The 25,000-nt window shown below is 54.7% G+C and overlaps 6 protein-coding genes across 6 annotated transcripts in view; 2 read left to right on the top strand and 4 right to left on the bottom strand.

Annotated features, from left to right (window-relative positions):
- Nucleotides 1–235, bottom strand: part of PTSG_12875 (uncharacterized protein) — a 1,662-nt gene extending 1,427 nt beyond the window's left edge. Inside the window, exon 1 of the mRNA XM_004989556.1 lies at nucleotides 1–235. This exon is cut by the window's left edge and continues 134 nt beyond it. Within this exon, the coding sequence (XP_004989613.1) occupies nucleotides 1–173 (173 nt within the window). The 5' untranslated portion in view covers nucleotides 174–235.
- A 150-nt stretch (nucleotides 236–385) lies between these two features.
- Nucleotides 386–5,067, bottom strand: PTSG_09355 (pre-mRNA-splicing factor SLU7). Its single transcript, XM_004989555.1, has 13 exons — nucleotides 4,704–5,067; nucleotides 4,371–4,458; nucleotides 3,980–4,123; nucleotides 3,605–3,697; nucleotides 3,069–3,430; nucleotides 2,707–2,863; nucleotides 2,470–2,520; nucleotides 2,146–2,262; nucleotides 1,847–1,919; nucleotides 1,571–1,650; nucleotides 1,053–1,314; nucleotides 720–843; nucleotides 386–521 (listed from the first exon to the last, which is right to left on the bottom strand). The coding sequence occupies exons 1-13, from the start codon at nucleotides 4,877–4,879 to the stop codon at nucleotides 401–403; spliced, it is 1,848 nt and encodes a 615-aa protein (XP_004989612.1). The 5' UTR covers nucleotides 4,880–5,067; the 3' UTR covers nucleotides 386–400.
- A 43-nt stretch (nucleotides 5,068–5,110) lies between these two features.
- PTSG_09354 (uncharacterized protein) lies at nucleotides 5,111–12,653 on the top strand. The gene is made up of 25 exons (XM_004989554.1): nucleotides 5,111–5,374; nucleotides 5,647–5,818; nucleotides 5,924–5,963; nucleotides 6,102–6,200; nucleotides 6,445–6,553; nucleotides 6,767–6,999; nucleotides 7,159–7,244; nucleotides 7,426–7,509; nucleotides 7,717–7,801; nucleotides 8,009–8,088; nucleotides 8,300–8,371; nucleotides 8,609–8,671; nucleotides 8,878–8,961; nucleotides 9,108–9,164; nucleotides 9,353–9,462; nucleotides 9,765–9,829; nucleotides 10,008–10,090; nucleotides 10,289–10,388; nucleotides 10,571–10,673; nucleotides 10,960–11,035; nucleotides 11,236–11,316; nucleotides 11,524–11,574; nucleotides 11,713–11,796; nucleotides 11,986–12,095; nucleotides 12,341–12,653. The coding sequence occupies exons 1-25, from the start codon at nucleotides 5,133–5,135 to the stop codon at nucleotides 12,474–12,476; spliced, it is 2,505 nt and encodes an 834-aa protein (XP_004989611.1). The 5' UTR covers nucleotides 5,111–5,132; the 3' UTR covers nucleotides 12,477–12,653.
- Nucleotides 12,654–13,714: 1,061 nt separating this feature from the next.
- Nucleotides 13,715–14,619, bottom strand: PTSG_09353 (uncharacterized protein; the record flags this gene model as incomplete). The annotated part of the gene is made up of 4 exons (XM_004989553.1): nucleotides 13,715–13,725; nucleotides 13,959–14,104; nucleotides 14,284–14,414; nucleotides 14,557–14,619. The coding sequence occupies 4 exons, from the start codon at nucleotides 14,617–14,619 to the stop codon at nucleotides 13,715–13,717; spliced, it is 351 nt and encodes a 116-aa protein (XP_004989610.1).
- A 171-nt stretch (nucleotides 14,620–14,790) lies between these two features.
- PTSG_09352 (BUB protein kinase) lies at nucleotides 14,791–23,451 on the bottom strand (the record flags this gene model as incomplete). The annotated part of the gene is made up of 26 exons (XM_004989552.1): nucleotides 14,791–14,971; nucleotides 15,175–15,284; nucleotides 15,516–15,736; nucleotides 16,028–16,268; nucleotides 16,518–16,586; nucleotides 16,741–16,877; nucleotides 17,076–17,151; nucleotides 17,359–17,458; nucleotides 17,612–18,150; nucleotides 18,400–18,587; nucleotides 18,756–18,813; nucleotides 18,954–19,028; nucleotides 19,202–19,288; nucleotides 19,507–19,677; nucleotides 19,951–20,085; nucleotides 20,323–20,423; nucleotides 20,622–20,754; nucleotides 20,922–21,006; nucleotides 21,297–21,416; nucleotides 21,624–21,701; nucleotides 21,844–22,052; nucleotides 22,254–22,337; nucleotides 22,512–22,610; nucleotides 22,817–22,862; nucleotides 22,993–23,052; nucleotides 23,297–23,451. 26 exons carry the CDS (start codon nucleotides 23,449–23,451, stop codon nucleotides 14,791–14,793), a joined length of 3,558 nt encoding a protein of 1,185 aa, XP_004989609.1.
- A 295-nt stretch (nucleotides 23,452–23,746) lies between these two features.
- PTSG_12874 (uncharacterized protein) overlaps nucleotides 23,747–25,000 on the top strand; it is a 6,020-nt gene continuing 4,766 nt past the window's right edge. The window contains exons 1-4 of the mRNA XM_004989551.1: nucleotides 23,747–23,958; nucleotides 24,174–24,227; nucleotides 24,461–24,680; nucleotides 24,886–24,999. Of these exons, the coding sequence (XP_004989608.1) occupies nucleotides 23,932–23,958; nucleotides 24,174–24,227; nucleotides 24,461–24,680; nucleotides 24,886–24,999 (415 nt within the window). The 5' untranslated portion in view covers nucleotides 23,747–23,931. The remainder of the gene's footprint in view (nucleotides 23,959–24,173; nucleotides 24,228–24,460; nucleotides 24,681–24,885; nucleotide 25,000) is intronic.

Below are 25,000 nucleotides of genomic sequence, written 5' to 3'. Positions count from 1 at the left end.
TGTCGCCATCCTGTTCCTTCCTCTGGTCTCCTCTTCCTTGGATCAGCAGCAGCAGCAGCGTGTAGCCCTCTAGCTGCTGGTGCACCAAGAGCTGTGGCGAGCGTGCGCGCTCTCACAGCAGCGGTCGCAGCAGCCAAGGCCGTTCGACGCTCAGCAAGCAGGCGCATCATCATCACTGTGCGATTGCTTGTTTGGTTTGCAGAATGCAATCAACAGCAAGACGATTGTGTTGTCCTTCTTCTTCGATTTTTGTTACATGTTGTTGTTGGTTGCAGCTGTGTCCATGTGTGTGTGTGTGTGTGTGTGTGTGTGTGTGTGTGTGTGTGTGTGTGTTCATCATCCAGCCCCATGCGTTGCTTTGCGTGCACGCGCAGTTGCGAGTGGCGCGAGTGGTGCGTGTTTACTTTGAGAGGAAATGTGCCATGGGGTCTTCGGTGCGCTGGCGCCCGCGGCGATAAGCCTCCATCTCCTCCTCCGTCACCTCCTTGTAGTCCTCGCGTGCAGAGTTGAACGGCCGGTCCCTGGCACAGAAGAATAGATGCGGCGACGACAACGACACAGTGTAGGGTGAGCAAACCACATCCATATATGTGTGTGTGTGTGTGTGTGTGTGTGTGTGTGAACATCTTCACGTCACATCATGCATGTGAGCTGCTGTCAGGTGGCGAGTGGCACCACCACGCAACACAACAAGCAAAGGGGCGCCTGCCTCAACGCACCTCTCGTCCATCTGCAGGTAGCGGGTGTTTGCCTCGTCTGCGCGCTTCTGCTTATCAATCAGCTCCTGGATGCGCTTCTCCTTTTTCCGCGCAGCAGCCATCTCATCGTCAAGGTCGTCATCATCTGCAGATGAACGGGGCGGTGGAAGCACAGTCAATGCACGTGGCGTGAGACAAACAATGCATTGCACATGTACACACAAACACACACACGCACGCACACACATATACACAGTGCACAAGCTCGAAATGAAGATGCACACACACACACACACACACACACACACACACACACACACACACACACATACACAACCGCGCGCGCAGGCGTACCGTCGCTGTCCTTGCTGCGCTTCTTCTTGTGCTTCTTTTTCTTCTTCTTCTTCTTGTCCTTCGACGAAGATGACGACGACCCGTCGGCCTCGTCGCCGCCATCACGCCGCTGCCGCTCCTGGTGCAGGTCCACCAGCGACTTGCTCTCCGTCTCATCGCTCGCAGTGGTGGTGGTGGTGGCGGTGGTGGTGTCGCCGCTGCCGCTGCCTCCGACCTTCTCACCCGCGTCCATCTTGGCAGCGAGCAGATCCGTGGGTTTTGCCTGAGCGAGCACAAACGCGCGTACACACACACACACATCGCATGTGAGGGTGTTTGTAGTGCAAGGAGCCAACACCCATAGCGCAAACAGCAGGATCGGCACAGATTGCCAGCTGTTAAACAGCTCACCAACACACGCACAAACACACGCACACATGCACACACAAATAACGCACACACATGCACACACATATGCACGCACACACCCACTCACTCAACGCTCCCCTCCACACCCATGAATGAGCGATTCGAGCCACCTTGCGAGCACGGCGCCCAGCCTCGCCAGTGCAGTAGGAATTCCTCTCCGTGGAGTGGCAGCAAGCGTAGCCCCACTTGCCTGCAGGCACGCATGTAACACCAGGCAGAAAGCACAACGCATCAGTCCAACGACGTTGGTGGTATAAAGGGCACCAAAAACATGCAAACGACAGCGTGCGAAACGCAAGCGTACAAAAACCAAACAGGCAAGTGAAGAGGCCAATGGATGCAACAACAGGTGTGTATGTATGCGTGAAAAGCGCGTGTATGCTCACCATCAACCCAGTAGGAGCCCCAGATGGACTTGTGGTTGCCAGGATACACGTCTTCCTCGTAACGAGAGAGAACCTTTGGAGAAACAACACGTGAGATGGAGCACAGATCACCGTGTTGAGACACGCCATGAAAAGAAGCACAACACCCCCCCCTCTCTCTCTCTCTCTCTCACACACACACACACACACACACACACACACACACGTACACATCGACCACAATTAGCACAATGTTCACGCACCCATCTCAACCACAACAACTCCACAACCATATCCACCCACCCACGCCAGCACCGCACCTTTGGCTTTTCCTTGCCCTTGATGACGCGTCCTGTCTGCGAGTATTCAACGTAGTGCTCTGTCTGCGCCATCAACAGCTCTTTTGGCGGCGCCTTCAGGTGTGTCTCTCCACCATACTGCACACACACACACACACAGAAAGAGAGAGAGGTCACAAATAGCAACAGGTGAGGCGTTGTTTGTGTGGTGTGCATGTGTTTGTTGTTTGCAAGAAATAGGCCCCATGCGTCGATGTGTGTGTGTGTGTGCGTGTGTGTGTGTGTGTGTGTGTGTGTGTGCGTGTGTGTGAGTGTGTGTGTGTGTGTGAGCGCTTTCGTGCGTACCTTTTCGAGGATGCTCTTGCGCTGGTCCTCCTGGAAGTTGGCTTTCTTCACCTGTACATCACCAAAATGCATTCGTAGTGAGGGCACGCCACTAACACTGCAACCATCGCAGTCATCTACCAGTCAAAGCACACGTCTGCACACACACACACACACACACACACACACACACACACACACACACACACACAAACAAACAAACCACCACCACCACCATCATCAACGCGAGCGCCGCACCTTGAACTGCTTGTGCATGAGCTCGGCCTTTGTTGGGTCGGCCTGCAGGTGCAGCTCAGCGCCCTTGTTGGCCGCGTCCCAGGCAAACACCTGCTTTTCAGCAACCTTCGGCACATCGCCAGAGTAGCGCACAAAGTTGTCGCCAGCATATGGCAGGCTGCAGCGCGTGGTGGTGGTGATGGTGGTGATGGTGAGGGCTAAACGTGCGCGGGAAGTTGAAGCGAGGCGGGAGCAAGGTGAACGCAAAATGAAACCCAGAGAACAGGCGCTGCATACGGCCACGGCGCGGGTGAGCCTGCACGCACGGATCAAACACCCTCTTCAAACACACATGCTTCAGCCACACGGGCACGAGCACGTACTCCTTCTCTGGGACGCCAAGGTGGGCGAGCGGATTGGCGCGCATACTGCGGGTTTTTGGATCGTAATGGGCGGAGTTTGGGTCCAGGTTGAGCAGGTACTTTGCAGTGTCTTCGCGGATACGCAGGTTACGCACGGTGATGCGGCGCTTCGTGTCAACCTTCGACCCGGCCATTTCTGCTGAGTCAGCATACTTCAGCTCGTCCTTCTCGTCGTCTTCATCGTCGTCGTCATCGTCATCATCGTCGCTGCTGCTGCTGCTGTCGCCCCCGCCCTCGCCCGCGTTGGCTTCGCGTGCTTTCTTCTTCTCCTCCGCCTCGTTGCGCAGTTTCTCCGCCTGCAATCGGCGCTTCTCACGCTCAACCTGACACGGCCAGACAACAACATTGGACAAAACAAGTGAGACGTCGGGAGCACGGTAGCGTGTTTGTTTGTTTGTTTGTTTGTTTGTTCGTTTGTTTGTTTGCAGGCTGCAGTGTTTGTCATCATGCAAGGTACCAACGCCCATCCCATCATCATCATCAGCATCATCACGCACCTTTTCAAACTCGTCAATCACTTTCTGGTGGTGGCGCACGTCATATGACGCCCAGCGATCGCGCTTGCCATCAAAGGTCACCGCAGAGTCCGACTGTTGCGCGTGGCAGCAATTGCATGTGTTGTTGCCCAAGCGGGGACATGGTGAGCGAGAGCGGACAAGACGGCGAGGGCAACACACACGCGAAGCCATCAAGACAAGCACACAATTACACACGCACGTGCAAGCACAAACGTGAAAACACACACTCGCACACACGCTCACACATACTCACACACACGCTCACTCACTCTCACTTTCTCACATACTCACTCACACACACACACACATACACACACACACACACACTCTCTCTCTCTCACAGTGCGCACATACCGGGATGTATTCATCTGGGGCAATGTCTTGGCCGGTGAAGCGAGCACCTACACGACGAGGTCGATACACGCATTCCTTCTTGGTGTGCGACAGGGAACCACAGTTCTGGCACGCGCCTTTCCGATACCGAGTGGCCGTTTTCCCCTGCATTGCGGAATCGAGGCCGTGGATGAGACCAATCATACTCGTTGCGTGCATCAACAGCAACTGATCAAGTGGCGGAATCCTCATCCAACAGACACATGTACTTATCCAATCACAAAGGCCAACCAACACTCAACCACAAAGGCAAACCAACACTCAATCGCACCCATGCAAGCGGAAGCACACATTCAGCACATTGACAACAGCATCCACACCACGAACAAAAAAATGAACGGCATTGACTCACGCGGATGATGCCCTTGCGCAACGTCTTGTGGATGTCGTCCACCTTCTGTTTCTTGTCATCTTGAACACGCTGATGCCTCAACGTGGGTCTGGACGCGAAAGCCAGCAATCAGGACGAAAACAAGTGAAGACACACACACACACACACGCACACACACACACACACACACACACACACACACAGAGCAGCAGCAGCGGGCAGATCGTTTGTGAGCGGGCTGCTGTGGCGTGTGAATCTTGGCACGACAGACAAGATCACCCACAGCCAAAAACATAGACCAACGAACAATACGAAGCAACGCGCAGGGCTAACCATAGTCTGTGCTTAACTTACTTGTCTGTCTTGTAGTACCATGGGGCATCCTTGATGTACTGCGGGATGTGCGGGTTGATGTCGCGACCTTCCTCATCAACCTCTGCAGGGATGGTACCGCGCTTTCGTGCCTCATCGAGCTCCTTCTCCTTGCGGATCTCTTCACGCGTCTTGATCTTTCGCGTCGCGTTCGACATGGTGCCAAACAGCGCTTACTCCAGCCCGGTGATGCGGGAAATGAACAGACAGATGAATGGATGCGGTTGTGCACGACACAGGGGAAGGGCAGTCAGGAAGCACACACACACACGAGCACACACAGACACACGAGCACCACAGCAGATGAACGAGACGTTCGCGTTGTTGCGTTGGTGGTGATGTGCTTTGTGGAAAACTGGACGCAATCTTTCAATAATTTTCAGCAACCAAACAAACTGAAAGAAGCTGAAGATGATGGATAACGACGATGGCGAGGGAGGAGGAAGCAGCAGGAGGGAGGACACTGCCAGCACCGATACCGTGCACGGCGATGGTGCTGTGCATGACGAGGGAGCTGCGACGCGGAAGAGCAGCGCTGGCAGCGTTGGTAGCCTTGCTGCCGGAGACGACGGCAACATGGGCCATGGCCGAAACTACTCCATGCTGCTCTCAGAGGTCATCAACTCCGAAGGCAACATTGCCCCAACTCTGCGGTGCGTATGTGAATGTGTGTTGGGCAGCTTGTGTTTGCGTGTGCGTGTGCGTGTGCGTGTGCGTGTGCGTGCGTGTAGGTGTGAATGTTAGAGAGTGTTGGTGTGTGTGTGTGTGTACGTACTGTGCCTCTCCTTCTCCCTCCCTCTCTTCCCTCCTTCCTTTTTTCAACAACGACCACGAAGGAGGCGTGTGCTGAGCTTGAACCCGCACTGACCCCCCGCGCGCGCTCGCGCGCGCTCTCTCTCTGTCTCTCTCTGTCTCTCTGATGCAGAGCTGTGTACGATTCCTCGCAATCCGACATCCCAACGTTCGTGAAAGCACTGGAGACACAGACCACCAAGCTGGACGGCGATATTGAACGGTTGTGCAGCACCCACTACCAAGGGTTTATCGACTCCATTGATCGCCTGCTCAAGCTCAAGGACCACGCCCTCAAACTACAGGTGTGTATGTCTGCACTATTGGGGTCGCCTGTCTTGTTGACTCACCCGTATTTAATTGTTCCACGTCCTCACTCTTGTTCATGCACGTGTGGTGAACTTTTGCAGACGAGGATCGATCGCGTTAAGGGCTTGATCTCAGATGCAGGTCAGCAGCACCGCCAGCCGTACATGTGCACGCCGTGCTTCATTTTTCCCTTCTCTGACCTGTGTTCCCACTCGACCTTGTTGGCAAGCGATCATGCGTGTCTCACCCACCTTGTGCTCGTTGCCGTTCACCATCCAGGCACTGGGCTGCAGGCGATGACGGAATCGCTCGCGCGCGAGAGAAGACGACAGTGCAACATTCTTCGCACCATCGAGACGCTCAACGTCTGCGTGCCAGGTACACTCGCCGTCGTTGTTGCGCGACCCTAGCCTGAATCAACGACAATGTGCCGACTAAACCACACCCTGACTGTAACCACTTGCTACTGGCCCATCAGCAACCCGTGCAGCTCACATCGCACACAACTCACATGTCACGCATGTAAACGCTCACACATGTGACGCACATGTGACACACACGACACACAAACACACAAACACACAAACACACACACACACACACACACACACACACACACTAGCGCTGCGCTTGTTCTGCAAGGTGCAGGTGCAGCTGCAGGCTGGCCGGTTCTACTCTGTTATCAAGACGTTGGAGGAGTTGGAGGCACAGCATCTTGCACACGTCACACAGTACGTGCAGAGATGTACAAGGAATTGGAGGGGGATGAGGGCATGAGGGAAGATCGATACAAATGGTTTTGTGGCGAGGCCAATGTGCCGTTTTCCCTTCCATCATCTCCACTCACACACACACACATACCACATACTCTGTCTGTCTGTCTGTCTGTGTCTCTCTGTCTGTGTCTCTCCCTGCCTCTCTCCAACGCGTGCGTGTGTGTTCAGGTTCCGGTTTGGGCAGGCGATCCAAGCGCGCATCCCGCACATACGCGCACAGGTGCGGCAGGAGGCGTTTGGCGACATGCGGCGGTTTCTCGAGGAGGCGAGGATGAAGGCCAAGGCTGTTGGCGAGACGGCGATGGCGCGTGCACAGAAGGTGCATGCGATTGACACAGAGGGGATGGATCCAGACGCAGCTGTCGGTGCGCAGCCGAGCGCAAGCAGCGCTTCCCTCGCAGGTGAGAAAGAGTGTGTGTGTGCGTGTGTGCGTGTGTGCGCGTGTGTGCGTGTTCACGTGCAGTTTGCATGTTGTTGCTGCCTGCGCCCTACGAGTGCGCGAAGAGTTCAGCATCTCATCGGCTGCATCCATCTCATCTCTCCTCCAATCCGATCAACAGCGCTTGAGGACATGACGGCGCACGCGGCTGCACTCGATGTCGACTTTGGCCCAATCTACAGCTGCTGGCACATCTGCCAAGTCCTGGTGCGCACGCAAACATTAGAGACACGCTAGGAAGGAAGAGAGAGAGTGTGTGTGTGTGCGTGTGTGTATTGTGTGTGTGTATGCGTGTGTGGATTTTGCGTGTGTATGAAGGCTAGCCTGACTTTCTTGCTCAACACACACACACGCACGCACACACGCACACACACACATGTACTGTCAGAACTCGACGAGTGCATGCATTTTGTATTACAAGACGGAGCGGAAGAAGCAAGGGGAGCTGGTCATCAACCCACCAAGCCCACTGGTAACACGCACAGAAAATGCACCATGGATGCGATGGTGCATGTAATTGAATTCTGCAGTGCGTGACTGTACGTGATTGTCATCCTTCGTTCATAACAGCCACCTCCTCAGACGGGCGTCTGTGTCCATCCAGCCACACCCTCCCACGTCAACTCAACCTACACCCCACCCCTCATGTCACATGTGCCTGCATGCATTGCGTCGCCAGACATCGGTGCACGATTTTCAGGACTACTTTGCGCGGCTGGCGGGTTTCTTCCTTGTCGAGGAGACCGTACTCTCCACCACAGAGGGTGAGAGAGTGCGGGTGTACATGTGTATGTGCGATGTGTGCGCGCCTGTCTGTGTGTGTGCGTGTGTGTGTGTGTGTTTGTGTATGCGTGTCTGTCTGTGTCTATGTGTGTGTCTGTGTGTACGTGTGTACGTCGGACATAGCCTGTACAGTTTCTTCCACGTTCGGCCGTCGTCATTGTCTCACGTTCCTCCTCAAACGACAACAGGCCTCATCTCCAAGCAGTATCTTGATGAAATGTGGCATCACGCGCAGAACAAGATTGCCACCGCGATGCAAACTGCCATTGTGCGTCTCGTTTCGGTGCTTCGTGTTGCTGTTGCGTACGAGCGTGCGTACGTCTGTACCTGTACACCACATTCATTCACCATGCGTGCACGGTGTGACTCGAGTGTTGAGGTCATCTCTCATGCTCCCCACCCATGCTTACCACCATCTTTTCGTACTCCACCAACCATCATCCTCAATCCCTCGCCGTCACCATCACCACCACCACCAGTCCAACTGCACCACTGCGTCTATGATTCGATCCGTCAAAACGATCATTGTCACGTTCAACCGTGTCCTGCAGGTAACACGACCGTGTCCTGTTGATCTCAGTTCTTGCTTTACTTGTGTTGTTGTGGAGGTTGTTTGATTCGTGTGTTGTTGTGGGCGTTGTTTTGTTTGGGTTTCGTTGTGTTTGCTCTTCCAAGAGACAGACGAGCGTCACGTATGCTCCCATGTCTGCCAACCCATCACCATTCTCACCACCACCATCCTCAACCACCACAACCATCACCATCTTCACCGCCATCTTCACCATCAGGATCACGACTACAGCATCGGCCGCCTCGTGGACGTCCTGCTCGACATTCGCGAACGATATCAGGTCCCGCTGCTGCTGCTGCTGCAGTCGTGTCTTGCTGCGCGCCTTGGCGTGAGGGTGTCAGTTGCATGTTGAATGGTGTTGGCTTCGGCCTTGGTCCTTGCCTCTACGCCGTGTCTGTCCGCGTGTCTATGTGCGCTGTTTGCTTCCCCGTCCACCCTCGCCTCACAGCACAACACACACGCACACGCACACATTGCGCCCTGCAGTCTGTGCTTCTCACGAGCTCGGGGGAAGTTCTGCGCGGAATTCTCTTCTCCGACAACTACACTCCGCTCCATGTGGACACAGAGGTCTGTTTCTCTTTGTGTGTGTATGTGTGCGTGCCTTTTCTTTTGTGTGTGTGTGTTCTCTCTTGTGTGTGTGTGTGTGTTCTCTTGCGTGTGCGTCATCACAACCGCTCGTTGACTGCCGCTCTTTTGCATGTGTGTGTGTGAAGGAGGAGTACCGGGCGCTGCGGGCGAAATATCCGTTTAGCGACGTGCCAGCTGATGAGGTGCGCACATGTGCTCCTTACGCGTGGATGTGTGCATGTGTGCATGTGTGTGCATGCCGCTAACATACATGCACGCACGCGTACATACACACGTGCATGCGTCTCTCGCGTTCGACTGTGCACATGCCTCTGCTTCGTCACCATGTCCTCTCACGTCAGCAACACTCGTCGTATATACGGCACGTCAGGCCGAGCTGCCGCACTCGCTCGAGTTTTCGGACGCGGTGCCGAACATATACGTGGAGGTGAAGCAGTTTATCTTTCTCACGTGGCTCTACATCCACAACATCGGCCTCAGGTCAGCGCGTGCATGAACGACATGATCGTGCTGAGTTCGCTTCGTTGTATGGTTCACAAGGTTGCACATCTGCCAACAACCTCACACACACACACACACACACACACACACACACACACACACACACACACACACACACACACACACACACACACAAATGCCCACAAACGCGCGCGCGCACACACACACACACACACGCGCGCGCGCGCAAATGCCCACAAACGCACAATGCCCACAAACGCACAATGCTCACAAACGCGCACACACACGGCTCTGCTCATTGTTGCGTTCATTTTATTCAGCAACACGGAAGTGGATGAAACTGTTCGCCAATCGACAAACCAGCTCCTCTCCAAAGTCCTCAGCGGTAGGTGTGTGCGTGTGCGTGTGCGTGTGTGCGTGTGCGTGTGCGTGTGCGTGCATGCGTGTGTTTCGACCAATGCGCTCCACCCTGACCCCTTCTGGATCTCCACTGCCTCACCACCAACCCCACTCCATCATCCTCACAACTACTAACCCCCACCACCACCACCACCACTCGACAGGAACAATGGCCCGTATTGTCAGGGAGCGAACGCTGACGCTGCCGCAGCTGACACAAATCTCCGTCAACACGCAATACCTCGAGGTGCGGTGCGGCTTCGCCTGAATTGTTGACATTGTGTTGTGCTGAGATGTGGCGGGTTGTTGGCGATCACGCACGCTCACGTGAACGTCTTCCTCACACATGCACATTGTCTTACACACACACACACACACACACACACACACACACACACACACACACACACACACACACACACACACACACGGTCATGCGTGGCAGCGCGCGTGTGAGAAGTTGGAGCGCTACATTTCATCGCTGACGAAAACCGTTGGCGATGACATTCACATCACGCGCCTCTACGCAGCATCAGACTTCAAGGGTCGGTTGCTCAGCGTGTTTTGTGTGTGTGTGTGTGCATGTTGTGTGTTGCTTGGGTGTGTGTGTGCTTGGGTGTGCGTGTGTACTTGGTGTGCGTGGGTTTTCGTGTGCTTTGATAGCCGTCTGGACACTCGCACTTGGAATGCATTCATACATTCCGTCACCACCTCACACCACCACCAGACGCACGCTCCGCTGCTGAGTATCGGATGGTTGAGCTGTTGAGCGAACAGATTGACGAGTGCCTTGATCTCGCAGATTACGACTGGGCGCCAGCAGAGCCAAGGTGCTGCTGCTGTCACGGTCACGCAATCATGCTGTCGTGATGATGATGTCGGTGTGGTGGTGGTGTTGCGTGGCCATGTGACGTGCTGGTGTTGGCATCGCGAATATGGTAGTCTTGGTCGTGCAGTTTTGCGACATCAAATGATGGCGGTGTAGGGATTGAGTGGTGTGTACAAGATGGCTGGGTGCGGACATGCCACGTCCTGCCTTTCAAGGATGATACCATTCACCTTTTGGATGTGTTTCTGGTGTCGCGCGCGCGCGTGTGTGTGTTGTGCTGTTTACAGGACAACTTCGAGCTCGTACATGTACGATCTCCTTGCTTACCTCACCACCATGTTTGCGTCGTTAACCAACCTCCCCGTGAGTGACGCGTGCAATGCGTGTGATGGCACTGCTGCTGCTGCTGCTGCTGCTCGTTTCTGTATCTGGTGCTTCTCGTGTTTCCGTGTGTGTGTGTGTGTGTGTGTGTGTGTGTGTGTGTGAATGTGTGTGTGTGTGTGCGCGCGCGCGCTCACTCGCTCACAATGTGATGTTTACTTGCACACTTGTCGGGTTTGCAGAAAGAGGTGGCGACGCATGCATACTTTATGACGTGCAAGCACCTGTGCTCGAAACTCATGGAACTCGTCCAAAGTCCAGAGGTGTGTGCGTGAGTGCGTGAGTGTGTGAGTGCGTGTGTATATGTTCGTGCTTTTGCGTGAGAGTTGTATGCGAGTGCGTATGTGTGCGCGTGTCACCCATCGACTGCTTCGCCAAGCTGGCAATTGGAGCGCACTCGGATATGGCTATGTGAGCCCACGCGCAACTACACACGCACACAACCATCTGTACCATGCACACACGCACAGATTAAGAAGGTGAATCTCAACGGCATCAAATCGTTTGAGCTCGACGTGCGGGTACGTTGCTGCAGCGTTCACCGCCATCACGTGATTGCAACTCACATGATGGGAACACTGAATCACCGTGCTCGTCTCGGGCGATCTTCCTTTTCCTCACACACACACACACGCACGCACACACACACCATACACCAGTTGTGCGAGGATTATGCGGACTCGTGTCCCGTGATTGACGCTGGCGATCAGCTCTTGCAAGGGCTCTTCGTCTCTCTTCGCGAGGTGCTGTTGTCAATGGAAGGACGGTGTGGTGAACGTGGCGATGTGTGTTGTTTGTGTGTGGTCCTAATGCGGGAGCACGAGTGTTGCTTGTCGGATAGTGTGCGTGGTGTATACTTTTTTGCTCTCTACCCTACCTTTCGCGGAGATGTGAGTTTCTGCTCACGTTGGTTGCCGCTTGCCTCTGTTTAGCTTGTGGATGTGTTCTTGAAGGAGGACTGGGCCGTGTATCTTGATCCTGAGCAGCGCACACAGACATACGCGCACCTCAAGCCTCACATTGTCCTCATGTGGCTCGAAAAGTGTGTACCATCGTGTGTGTGTGTGTGTGTGTGTGTGTGTGTGTGTGTGTGTGTGTGTGTGTGTGTGTGTGTGTGTGTGTGTGTGTGTCTGCGTGTGCGTGTGTGTGCGTGTGTGTGCGTGTGTGTGTGGGCCTGTCTTGCGTGCGAGCGAGCGAACTCCACACACTATTTCGCCAACCCCCCCCCCCTGCCAATCGCCGCGTACGCTCACCTCACGCGCCCCCCTTGCGCATCTCGCTTTTCAGGTTTGACGACACGAGCCGGCAGGGCCTGTTTCGGTCTGGGGAAGACAGACGAAAGGCGAGACTGGTGGACAACGCACTGAAGAAACTGCGCGCGGAGATTGGGCAGCAGTCACACGCTCAACAAAGCTCGTCATAACCACACTGACACCTTGTGCCCTTTCGTTCCTCTCTTGTTGATCTATGTACTTTCCATCCAATCGTCTTGTGCATAATGCATGGCATGTTGTGATAGCGTTTGAGTGCGCAGTTGCTCGCTTCTTTCTCATTGTGCAGAGTTGCCATTGGGGTCATTTAATTACAAAGCGGTACATGGTGATGAAGGGTGCCAACACCCTACAGTCGAGGTGGAAGGAGGGTTATATGGGAAGAGGGCCACACGCACGGCAGGGGAAGCGATTGACAAGGTGCAGCGGGCAGTCGTCGGCCACACATGTTTGGGGAGGTGGGGGAATGGTGCGCAGGTTAGAGGAAGACGCAAGCGCTGTCAATCCTTGGACAAACAAGGGTGTGCATCAGGAAGAGGGGAGGTTGAACAGCAGCTTGGGGATGGGAAGTGGGCAGCGACCAGTGAACGTCATCACAGCACAGGCAAAAAAGGAAGCCAGTGTAGCTAACCGACACACCCACCCAGACACACACACCCACACACACACACAACTACATGATGCTGCATGAGGGAGGTGCTGTGCCCGTGTGTGCTTTGCACTTGCACCGCTCATCCATGGGAACGCCGCGGAGGGCAGCGTCAATGTGGCGACCACAACCTGCCCAGGTGGGCTTGTGACATTTGCTGCACGTCGTCCTGTGGCACATGCTGGAGGGTTGGGATGCGAGGCGAGGCGGGGCGAGGCGTGGGTAGGGGGTTAGGGAACGGGCCTGGGAGAAGGGGACTGTCGTCGCTTGCTTGTGGCTTTGCTTGTGGCTTTGCTTGTGGCTTGTTGTTGCGATGGTGGGGTGAATGCGTTGTGCACAAGGCTTTTCTTTTCATCATCAGCATCATCATGGCTGTTGTTGCCGTTTTCCCAGAACGCAACAACTCGCTCCATGCTTTGCTTTGCTTCTCCTGCCTTCTCGTTCACGCTGTGTGTTTTTGGGTTTGCTTTCGTTTATGGCAGTGGCACACAGTGCAGATAAGCCGGGCAGGGTGGTGCGACAGCCAAAGAGAGCCGTGGCATACAAAGGAATGGAAGCAAGGGGAATAATGTAACAACGACAAGGTAGAACGAGCTTGGAATACGATCAAAGGGCGGCGAGAAGCTAGCAGGAGGCCTTCTTGGTCCATGGTTCTTGATTCTTCGTTGCTTGGCTGTGGCTAGCTAGCTGTATGTGTCCATGCCTCTGTCAGGAGGCCGGCTCACAACGTCCCGATGGCCATCAATACCTCGCTGGATAAACGCAAGCAAGAGAAGAAGAACATGGGAGAGAACATCGTGAGCGACACGGCGTTGTGGGTGTGAAGCAGAAGTGGCTGCAGCACAGCAGAAACGAAGTCGTCACGTCACACGCAACGGCGAACAAGGTACACCACGCCTCACTACGCCTCAAGATGCACACACCAACCACCCGACACACCAACCACCCAACACAACAGCTCCCTCACTCCAGAGCACACACATACCGCTGCTGGTGTATGGTTTGCACTTGCAGCGTTCCTCGACGGGAACACCACGCAATGCGCTGTCGATGTGGCTGCCGCAGCCGCCCCACGTGGGCTTGCTGCACTTGTTGCATGTCATCCGGAAGCACATCTTGCCAGGAGAGTGACTGTTTGTGTGTGTGTGGAGGTGCAGGAGTTCCGCCTTGGGGGGGGGGGTTGTTGTTGGAGTGAGAGCCTGCTTGTGCGGCAAGAAGAATGAAGCTTTGGAAAATGAACTCGGCCCCATCTCGGTGTGCACAAATTGGCTGGTTGCTTTGTTTCGTTCGGGGCTGAATGCGCCTCGAACGTGCTGGCTGCGGCCCAGAACGCACCAGTGCCTTCCAGCGGTTTGGTGAGACCCAAGAGTCCGCTGCGGTGCAGCTTGCTCTCCTCCACGCCACAGCACTTACGGCACAGCAGCTGAGCTCGCTTGCAAGCCTAAGTGCCAGTGCAATATAACAGCGCGTTTATGAAACACAACAACAATGGCAGCAACACGCACACACAAAGACCCTTTGGTTTTCTGAAAGAGCAACAAGACAACTGAGGCAATGTTCACCACGAAGGAACAAAGCAAGACATGGTACGACACAACAAGGAGCTGCCACGCTGCCACTTCAAAGATGATGATGCCGCCATACATGTGTGCACGCATGGGTAGGCAAGCAAACAAACAAACAAACAATGCCACAAGAAGAAACGCCAGCAAGTGGCAACGCTACGAGAACAAACACCAGCAAGAGGCAACGCCAAAGACACAAAGACACAACCACCCGGCCAACAGTCCAACAACAACAGCAAGGACAACACGCCTTCAGTCAGAAAGCTGCAGGTCTTGGCGGATGAGCAGGCCATGGAGCGAGCTGCTCTTGTAGCTGTTGCTCTCCAAGTAGCCCTCGAAATCCCGGCGCAGAGAACTCAGGTCGCATGAACCTGTGGTGTTGTTCAGCAGCGTCGTGAACATGTTGTGCCACAACTCGCGTTGCCAATACGGCCTGTAAGCAATCCAAACACGACACACACAGCAAATGAGCAGAATGAGCAGAATGAGCAGAATGGTCTGTGCACCATCAGTCGGCAGGAAACGCAGCACATCACAATCAAGACAGCAAACACCAGCGGGCAGAGTGCCACGCGTGGCATGTGCAGCAAGCACATCCAAGTTGAGCCAAGACAAAATGCCGTATTGCGCACGCACTTGATGGGCTGTTGCAGCTTGAATTGGCTCGTGTCTGCGTCTTGCTCCACAGCTAGGGCGGATCCAAACAGCAGTTGGTGCAGCACATCCGCCACGTCCACATAATCCCGCTGTGGTGTGTTGTATCGTGTTGAGTATGTATGTGTGCGTGTGTGTGTGTGTGTGTGTGTGCGTGTGGAGGTTGTGAGAGGCATGTCCGTGGAGTGGAACTGTGTTTGGTTCCGAGCACGAGTACGCACTGAAACACACACACACACACACACACACCAACACTAACACGTAACACGCTAACACGCGCACACGCACACACACACATGCAAGTCATCATGCGTGCCGATCACCTCAAATGCGCCCGCGGTGCGACCAAGGCTTGCGAGCAGCTGGTGGTCCTCAAACGTCTGCCTGGGCAACTCTTGCATGTCCGCAGCGCGGGCAAAGTTGGTGAGCACAACACCGTAGTGCTTCCAGCCGTTGGCGCCCCGTGCGTTCCAGGGTGCCGTCGCCTCCTGCTCCTCTTCGGCCTCGAGAGCAAAGAGATCGCAGCGGAGGAGAATGTTTTCGGCTGAAGGCGAAACAAGCACACATCCACGCACGTGAGTTGGTTACAAGAGCTTGCCAAGTCGCGTGGGCAACAAGTGGATTGCAGGAGCAATGCTTGCGGAGTGAAACAAACCGAGACAGACAGACAGACAGACAGAGAGACAGACAGAGAAGCAAGCTCTCAGAGCAAACACACGCATGTACATATGCACGCGCGCATGGAGAAACTCGCAAACAGAGAGCAAACACACATATACACACACAAGCACAAGCACACAAACACACACACACATCATGACACAAGACCACCCACGTTGGAAGTTGCCTGCGACAAAGCCGCAGGAGTGCAGCGCCTCCATGGTGCGCAGGAGCTCAATGGCATAGAACATGACAAGCGTCTCGTCACACGCCACGCCCTTGTCTGCGTTGGAGGCAACGAGGTCTGCCAGACTGGCCTTGCTTGAGTAGGTGGAGCACATGACAAGCCCGTTGTTAAACACGTGGAAGGCAACCGGCACGCTCACACTCGCCATGGCACGGGCACGCAGCTGCGCCTGTTCATGCCAACAACAGCAAAAGGAGCAGAGGGTGTGTGCGTGCATGCATGTTTGTGTTTGTGAGTGCGCGTGAGGAATGGAGGCAAAAGACGCCGATGCCACTCGTAGTCAACCTCGAAAAGCCTCTGTCATACAATCAACAAGAACAAACAACCGACACACACACACACACACACACACCTGACACACACAAACACACACACACACACACACACACACACACACACAAACCCGCTGCCCGCTTACGTCTTCGAGCTGCTTCAGACGATCCAGAACAAGCAGCGACATGCGCGCTTCATAGAGATGCTCCACCACCTGTTCAACGGCAGCAGAGAGAAAAATGGGTCATGTGTTTAACTCAGCATCACATTAGAACAAATGAATGCGCATTCCTTGAAGTCATATTGTACATCTGGTCACAACCACGCACACACACACACACACAACATGTATGTGTACTGGTGCGCACCTTGAGCTGGAAGCAACGCAGGTACTCGACGTCTGAGCTGTCATAGTCCTCGATCGCGTACTCAACGGCAAGATACGCACGGGGGTCACTTTGACGCCACACGGACAGGGTGCAGTCAGGAACGATCTTCTGCAGCACTGTGGGAGGGCGCGTCACGGCAGCAGGCAGACATGCGTGTTGTGTCAATGATGAGTAACCGCGACAAGGCGAACCACGAGTGAGACGGGGAGCACAACGGAAGAACACACACACACACACACACGCACACACACACACACACACTCTCTCTCTGTCTCTCTCGCGGAGCACTAATTTGCACTCTAGTTCAATCGCACCTTGACCAGGTTTGAGGGCTGGCACATTTGTTGGCTGCACAACTGTCATGGACGAGGCCTCAATCGCGTCCTGGCACTGAGCGCAGTCGAAACAAACAGTAAAATACACAATAACAAAGTATTGAGCGTGAACGCAGCAGCATGGTGTATGTAGTGCTCACCCGAACCCTTTGATGTATCATTGTTGAAATCAAACTCAACAGGCAAGGCAGGCGCGAAAAAAAAATATATACCAGAAACGATGTGCATGAGCGCGAGAGTGCATGTGCAGGCATGTGTGCACCTTGCTGGCGAGTGCGCGGGCAAGCTCGGTGACCGTGGTGCACTCTGCGGATGGTGTCGTCAGCGTGGACTGTGGACCAGAGCCGGCGGCAGAGGGCGTTCTGCAAATCAGCAGCGAACACACGCGCAGACTTGATGTGAGTTGTTGGATGACAATGAAAACAGTTCAGCCACAACAATGTGCTCACGCATTGTAAACACAGAAGTGACAAAGGCGAACAAACGAGCATTCACGGATACACACACACACACACCTGGAGCTCCTGGTTGACAGGAACGACGCAGAGGAGGAAATCTCATGGCTAGCCTCCAGAATGGGGCTGAGCATGGTTGCACGGTGCGGGTGGTGGTGGTGTTGTTGTGCAAAGCCTGGGCCGTTGCTTGTATGACGCTCGTCCGCATCATGGCTGTCGTTCAGCAGTGACGGCATTTGGCGCTCTCCCAGCGGGCGGCGTTGTGTGTTGGGCTTTGCAGCACCACGATGGTGGTTGTACTCGTCATTGTTCTCGCCATCACCACCATCATCATCATCGTCATCATCACCTTTTCCACCAAAGACGCTCAAGTGTTTGTTGCCGCCAATTTTGTTGCTGCCGAAGCCGTGAATGTCGCCATGATTGCGACCGTTGCCCTGGTCATCGTCCTCATCATCACCATCGTCGTCATCACCCGAGTATGCGCGGGCAGCAGCAAGCTCTTCCGGGCTGCACAGGTCAAAGCCTTTCAGCTCACCGAGCACGCTGCGAGACTGGCCGGTGCGCTGGCATGCCTCTTGTGCAGCACTCATCTTGGGCTGCATTGTGTGTTGTCATCGGTGTTGTTGTGTGGAGGCAGAGGGAACCGAATGCAAAGGAAAGTGTGGAGAGAGCATTGGGTTGTGAGCGCTAGGAAATGAGACCTGGACATCAGTGCGTGGACATGTTCAATGTCATCCCCACTCTGAGTTTGTGCAAACAAGCTCCAACAACTACACACACACACACACACACACACACACACACACACACACACACAACACTCTCACACACACTGACGCACACACCTTCTTTGCTTCGAGGGGAGCACAGTTTTCTTTGTTCTCACTGTCCACGTCTTCTGCTTCATCATCGGCGTGTGCACCTGTACTCGTGTTCACGTCCTGAAACACAGACAGCGGCTGTGATGGGCGAGGCGACACCGCCGAAACACCAGCACTGCCGCTCTCTGTTGTAGGAGAGTTGAGGGCGCCGCCTGTTTCATTGACACACACCAAGAGAGAGAATCGTCCCAGTTGAATGTGAGCGCACGTTGGGCAGTGATTGAAATGCCTGCAGTCGTGGGCAATACAACAGTGCCTTGTAGCAAAGTTGCTCGCATCCAATGCAGTGTCGACACCCACAAACACGCACGCACACTCACCAAACATGGCCATCACGTCAGCCATTGCTGCCTTGGTGTTGATTGTGGGCGATGGCGCCTGGCACGCAAGCAATAGCGCGCGTACATGCAATGATGCGATCGGTGAGCGTGAACATCACAGCGTCCGCAAGCAATGTGACAAGTGAAGGGGTTAAGGCGTGTACAAGTACACTTGAATGCAATGCAACTGCATCTCACCTCGTCACGCTGCTCCTCTTGTTCTTCATGGTCAAGAACACTGAAATGCAGCCGCTTGGTCACCGTGTTCTCCGGCTGTTATGCGCATGTGCGAATATGTGAGAGAGAGAGAGTGTGTGTGTGTGTGCGTGTGTGTGTGTACGTGTGTGTGAGTGTGCGACGTACAGTGGGTCAATTTCAAGCGTGTTCACAACCCGAAAGCCGCACATTTCAGTTCTTTCAGGCGGTAGCAAGCACGAACATCTCACCTCCGACTCCTCGCCGGCATTGGGGAGAGCGCGCAGTGCGCGGCGCTCACGCCTGTTTGCCTCTGGCGCTGTAAATGCGGCATCAGCCTAAACCACACGCAAGGAGCAATCAAAGTCAACAGGTGAAGGCGGCACGTACAGTGCAACCACGATGAAGCGGCGTGCGTGAAGGCGTCTTGCATCCAATCACAATTGTATCCATGAGGCAAGAACGTTCACACCACACATACACCTGTGTCACACACACACACACACACTCATACACACACACCACAAACTCAGAGCAATTCGCATGCAATCATCACCTGACGTGTGTCGTTGGCGCCTTGTGCATTCACCATGGCAGCGGCTGGAGTCCGCGTTGGCAGCATATGCTTGTGTGAATGGTCGCCGCTGTATTGGTGATCCTCGGTGTCGAGGTTCTGGCCATACTCATCACCGCCCATCGACACGTCGAGGTCATTGTCGTAGTCGTGCTGTTGCAACACAAGGGGCGTGTAAGATAAACGCGCGTGCAATTTGAGGGAAGTCACAAAACGATGCGTTCGCGATAATGCAGAGAGTTGGGGCAGCGTGTGATGATCGAACGCGATGGGCACAAACAGCCACCAACGACAGCCTGGCAGACTGACAGACTGAAGGTAGGCAAATAGACACACACACACACATGCACATACGCACACAGATACACACAGATTCACACATGCACACACGCACACAGATACACACAGAGTCACACACACACACACCTCGATTGGAAAGTGGTCTGCCGTGAGATGGTTGGCGGCGAGCCAGTGCGACGCGCGCATCTCTTCAAAGCAGTACTCGGTTGCCGGATCCTCCAGCAGCGGCCGTGGGTCGTACATCAGGTACTGGCCAGGCAGCTGGTGGTGGTGGTGGTGGTGGTGGTGGCGGTATGTGTGTGTGTGTATGTGTGTATGTGTGTGTGTGTGTGCACGCTCGCGCGTGGGAGCGTAGAAGGGATGAGACATAATTCAGAGGAGAATGCAACCGTGAACAGAGACAGAGACGCAAATACTGGCACAAGCTGCAAGGCATAGACACACATACATACACAGGCATCCACAACCACAGGCACACGCAGGCGCGCACACACACACCTCGCGCTCAAGCCCACGCTCGCGTGCATAGTCGTGGAAGATGCGAACGGGCGCGGCCGGCTTCTTGGGCTGCAGCACTTTCTTGCGGGATGCCTTCGGCACTGTAAGGACGCCCGCCAGCCAGGAGGAGTGCAATGAGCAGTGAGCACGAAACACATTTCCACACACACTGACAGAGGCACACGCGCATGGCTACAAGCACAAATGCACACACACGCGCGCGCGCACGCACACGCACACACACGCACACGCACACACACACACAAACGCAGACACACACAAACGCAGACAACACGCACGTTTTGGCGCTGGCGACTTGTCGCCGGTTGTAGCCTTGACATCTTCATCCTCATACACGTCGAGGGGCTCAGCAGTTGCGGCTGCTGTTGGTCGCGTACGCAGCCCACCAGTGCCGTGCCAGCCCGAGGGGTCCTGGTGAATGGGAAGTTGGAAGAGGTGCAAGAAATGGGCGTGACCAAGGTCAGCATGTTTCCAAAACCACACACACACACACACGCGTGCGCGCATTTTCAGACGTACACGCACACATGAGCACAGTAGGAGGTACAGGAGAGCAAGGACTGCGCTGAGCTCCTTACCCGTGAGTTTTCCTTGGCGGTGGCGCTGGCGTCTGGGAAACTGCGAATTTGAGGACGTGAGAGCAGCACGACCGGACGGTGCCTGCTCACAATGCGACATTTTACAAAGAAATGGGGAATGTGAGGCAAGGCATGTGAATACATGTGGCGAGCATTGTTCTGCTGCTCACACTTTTTCAGTTCACATCATCTCATTTCCACACACACACACACACACACACACACACACACACACACACACACACACACACACACGTCTCCCTCCCACCTCCCCCAATCACAGGCATTCACACACACACTCACTCACACAGTCTCCTCCCACCTCACACAATCGCACGCACACGCACGCATACACACACACACACACACACACACCGCTCCTGCGTGTCCTCGGCAGAGTCCTGGTAAATGCTGAGGGCGCCGTTGTTCCCGGATGAGCGCGCACCGAGACCAAGACCCGGTCGGCCGTTGACAACGTTCTTCAGACCACGCCCGCTGTAAACACATGCGATGGAGGCAGGGGGAGGGACGGAGACAGAAAACAGCAGCGCATGTGTGAGAGAGCACAAGAGAGCGATGGAGCCCGCGCATTGCTGCTGTGCATGCAGGAAAAGTCGCCCACACGCACGCTACAACAAGTGCAAACGCAGAATCACATCAGCATTACGAAATAACGGAAACACGGTCACATGCACAGCGTACCCTTGGCGTGCGAACTTTCCACGGTTGACGGGCAGACGGCCACTTCGCGTCTGTGGCAGCTCACCAAAGGTAATGCGCCTGCGGTGCACAACAGCAACCACGCAAACAGATGCAGTGAAAACACGTGACCGTGAGTATACCTGGCTTGCGAGTTCAAGGACAATGCACATCACAACAATTGCACACTGAGACGTCTGCATCCCGGCATGCGCACACTCACTTGTCTTCATCAGCGTTGGCAGCTGGGCTGTCGACGGGAGAGGCTGCCTCTTGCTTTTCACGGTGGTAGGACGCACGCTGCTGCAGTGCTGTGAGCTTTCGCTGCAGAAACGTCTTGGGTTCCGGCTCTGTCATGGTGATGATGCCTCGCTCAAGCTTCTCCACGGCCTCATCGTAGTTCTTGATGCTCTCGTACATCACCGACCACGTCTGTGTGTGTGTGTGTGCGTTGGTGTGTGTGTGTGTATGTGAATGTGCAAGTGACGGCAGTGTGTGTGTGTGTGTGGAGAAGAAGCAAGTGAATACGTATGTACATGTGTGAATGCGAGTACTTCACATGCTTGCGATTCCGAAAACAATGCCTGTGTGAAACAATTTGGCATGCAGAGTTTCGTGCGCACCACTCCTCACCAGCCAGAAGAGAGGCGTTTGGATGCCAATGCGGCGATCAAACAGGAAGGTGAAGATCTGAAACGGTTCGTCGCAGCGGTCCGCCTGAACATGCACGAGACACGACGGCAATTCAGGATTGAGATGCGGTGTAGAAATACACGAGCACGTGCACTTGCCTTTATTCAACGGACGCAGGCATTCTCATACACACACATGCCCGTACGCACACAGACATGTGCGCACATGTACAAGGTACAATGGCTCATGGGCACGTACGTATTTGAGGCAAATCTTGAGAAAGCGCTCATCGTTCCTGACGGTTTCATCGCGCTCAAAACGCTTGATGCAGCGCTCCAGGAGGCGAGCAACGTCAATCTGCAATAATTATGTTCGCAGAGAGCACAGATGAAAGGAGGGTTACTGCTCGCCCCAGTGCAATAACAAGCTTCAAGCGCGGGCATGCTTAGATTAGAGCACGGGCAGCACGATACGCACAAACGACAACCACGCAGGCGACACTGTTGCACGAACGCAAGCCAGCTTCTCCGCCCGTATTGCAGCTGCTCCGAGAGAGCACACACCTGATAGTCGGCGCTGTTCTCGCGCTCTTCTGCCCAAGCAATGTATCTGTGAAATGATTGGACAAGAGAACGTAATCACATGGGAAAACGAGTGTGAGAAGAATACGAAGCTGTGAGGCAGTGGGTTGTTTGACAGCAGACAAACATCATGCGCGACAACACACTGCTCGTCTCACCGCTTCCAGATGTCGAGAGGGTCGCTGCCGCCGCTCGTGAACACAGCCTCTTCAAAGGCACTGTCAACATGGTGTTCAGATTGTGCATGGGTTTTAAGGGGGTGTGGCGGGGGTTGGTGTGTGTGTGTGTGCGTGTGTGTGTGTGTGTGCGTGTGTGTGTGTGTGTGTGTGTGCGTGCGTGCGTGCGTGTGTGTGTGTGTGTGTGCAAGATAGCGCTTCTCACATCATATGCACGAGTAGATTTGCTGACGAGCACCGTCCACACCACCACATGTTCACGCACACGCATACGAGCATGCCTTACCGTTCCTGTTCTGCGAGCCTCTCGAATGGTGTTGCCACGGCTGCGTTCATGACGGATTCTGCGCTGTAGCCCTGGCGGCGTGGTTTGAAGTTCTCCTTGCAGGTTTCCCAATCCTGGGGAATATGTTGCTGCTGCTGCTGCTGGTGATCAGCCATGACGACAAGCCTGGCGTCGATTGGCTTGCTGTTGTCCTGACTGTCTTCACTGACGTGTGTGTGTGTGTGTGTGTGTGTGTGTGTGTGTGTGTGTGTGTGTGTGTGTGTGTGTGTGTGTGTGTGTGTGTGTGTGTGTGTGTGTGTGTGTGTGTGTGTGTGTGTGTGTGCAGAGGAGAGCAACGCCTGGATGGGCTGTGGGTGGGTGGTTGCTGTCGTTGTGTGATTTGAATTTTGAGCGGCGGTGGCTGTCAAATTTGACATACAAGAATAATTGTTAATATTTTTGTCGGATTTTCGCAACTTGAGGCAAAGCTGTGGCCTGCGAACGCGACAGACGAACAAGACGAAGACAACGAGAGTCGCTGCACCCACCACATTTCCTGCTGAGCTGAGCCAGTGACGATCACGGACAACCAAGGGAAGGCACACGAGCAAAGCGAGACAAGGACGGAGCAAGGACGGAGCAAGGACGGAGCAAGGATGGCGCAAAACCTCAACCCGGACCAGGTACGCATAGGGGAGCGAGTGTATGTATGTGCATGTGTGTATGTGCATGTGTGAGTGCATGTACGTGTGCGTGCCCGTGTGTGTGCATGTGTGAGTGCATGTACGTGTGCGTGCGTATGTGTGCATGTGTGCATGTGTGTGATTCTGGAAGACATGGTGTCGCTAATCACATGTCGTTGCGTGCCTTGCTTTTCCTTGTTGGCCCTTGTGTCTAGATCCGGGCGCTCATCGAGCAGAAGAAGCGCGAGATTGAGCAGCGCAAACAAATGGTGTGTGTGTGTTTGAGTGTGTGTGTTTGATTGTGACATGCCTTTGTTGGCGTCGTCGTCACTGTCGTCGTTGTCGTCACTGTCGTCGTTGTCATCACTGTCGTCGTCGTCGTCACTGTTGTTGACGACGTCGTCGTTGTTGTTACCGTCGTGGTCATTGTTGGTGTCGTCGTCGTTGTTGTCGCTTTGCTGACCACACTGTCGTGATGTCATGTTGCCATTGCATCCGTCAGGTGGCTGGCGTAGCCACGCCGACCCCGGCAGGGATGCAGGCTGGCGCCCGCACACCTTTGCCTGGTGGCGCACAGACTCCTCTGCCTACAGGTGCACACACGCCCATGCCCGCTGGGCTGCGCACGCCCATGCCACATGGCGTTGCAACTCCACTGCCGGGCGGCATCACCACGCCAGCGCCCCACGGCATGCCAGGAGGTGTCACAACTCCTCTCCCAGGTCAGCAAAGAGAGAGAGATGCGTGTATGTTTTCGTGCATGTGTGTGTGAGTGTGTGTGTGAGTGTGTGTGTGTGTGCGAGCTTGGCTGTTCGTTGTTGACCTGATCTCCGTCCTAGACATGTCATCCTCAACTCATGTGTGCGCATACGTGCCTGACACGTACGCTTCCCGGCCCTCCCATGTGTTTTCCCGTCGAAACAACAGCTGGCGTACAAACACCAAAGCCATTGCTGCCGCTTCCAAATGGCCAGCTCGGCGACCTGCAAGCAAAGGTGAAGGAGCAGCTTGCAAGTCTGCAGAAGCGCGCAGCAGACGAAGG

Source organism: Salpingoeca rosetta (genome assembly GCF_000188695.1).
Source record: "Salpingoeca rosetta unplaced genomic scaffold supercont1.28, whole genome shotgun sequence".
Lineage (NCBI taxonomy): Eukaryota > Choanoflagellata > Craspedida > Salpingoecidae > Salpingoeca > Salpingoeca rosetta.
Note: the sequence above shows the minus strand (reverse complement) of the source record. Positions and strands in the feature narration are given on the sequence as shown.

Excerpts from the sequence above, each read along its gene's own strand:
- PTSG_09354 (XM_004989554.1), top strand. The coding sequence starts at position 5,133 with ATGATGGATAACGACGATGGCGAGGGAGGAGGAAGCAGCAGGAGGGAG. Across the intron at positions 7,000-7,158 it reads AAGCAGCGCTTCCCTCGCAG|CGCTTGAGGACATGACGGCG; the intron begins GTGAGAAAGAGT and ends TCCGATCAACAG. Across the intron at positions 9,463-9,764 it reads ATCCACAACATCGGCCTCAG|CAACACGGAAGTGGATGAAA; the intron begins GTCAGCGCGTGC and ends CATTTTATTCAG.
- PTSG_09355 (XM_004989555.1), bottom strand. The coding sequence starts at position 4,879 with ATGTCGAACGCGACGCGAAAGATCAAGACGCGTGAAGAGATCCGCAAG. Across the intron at positions 4,459-4,703 it reads TGGTACTACAAGACAGACAA|ACCCACGTTGAGGCATCAGC; the intron begins GTAAGTTAAGCA and ends TTTCGCGTCCAG. Across the intron at positions 1,315-1,570 it reads CTGGGCGCCGTGCTCGCAAG|GCAAAACCCACGGATCTGCT; the intron begins GTGGCTCGAATC and ends GTGCTCGCTCAG.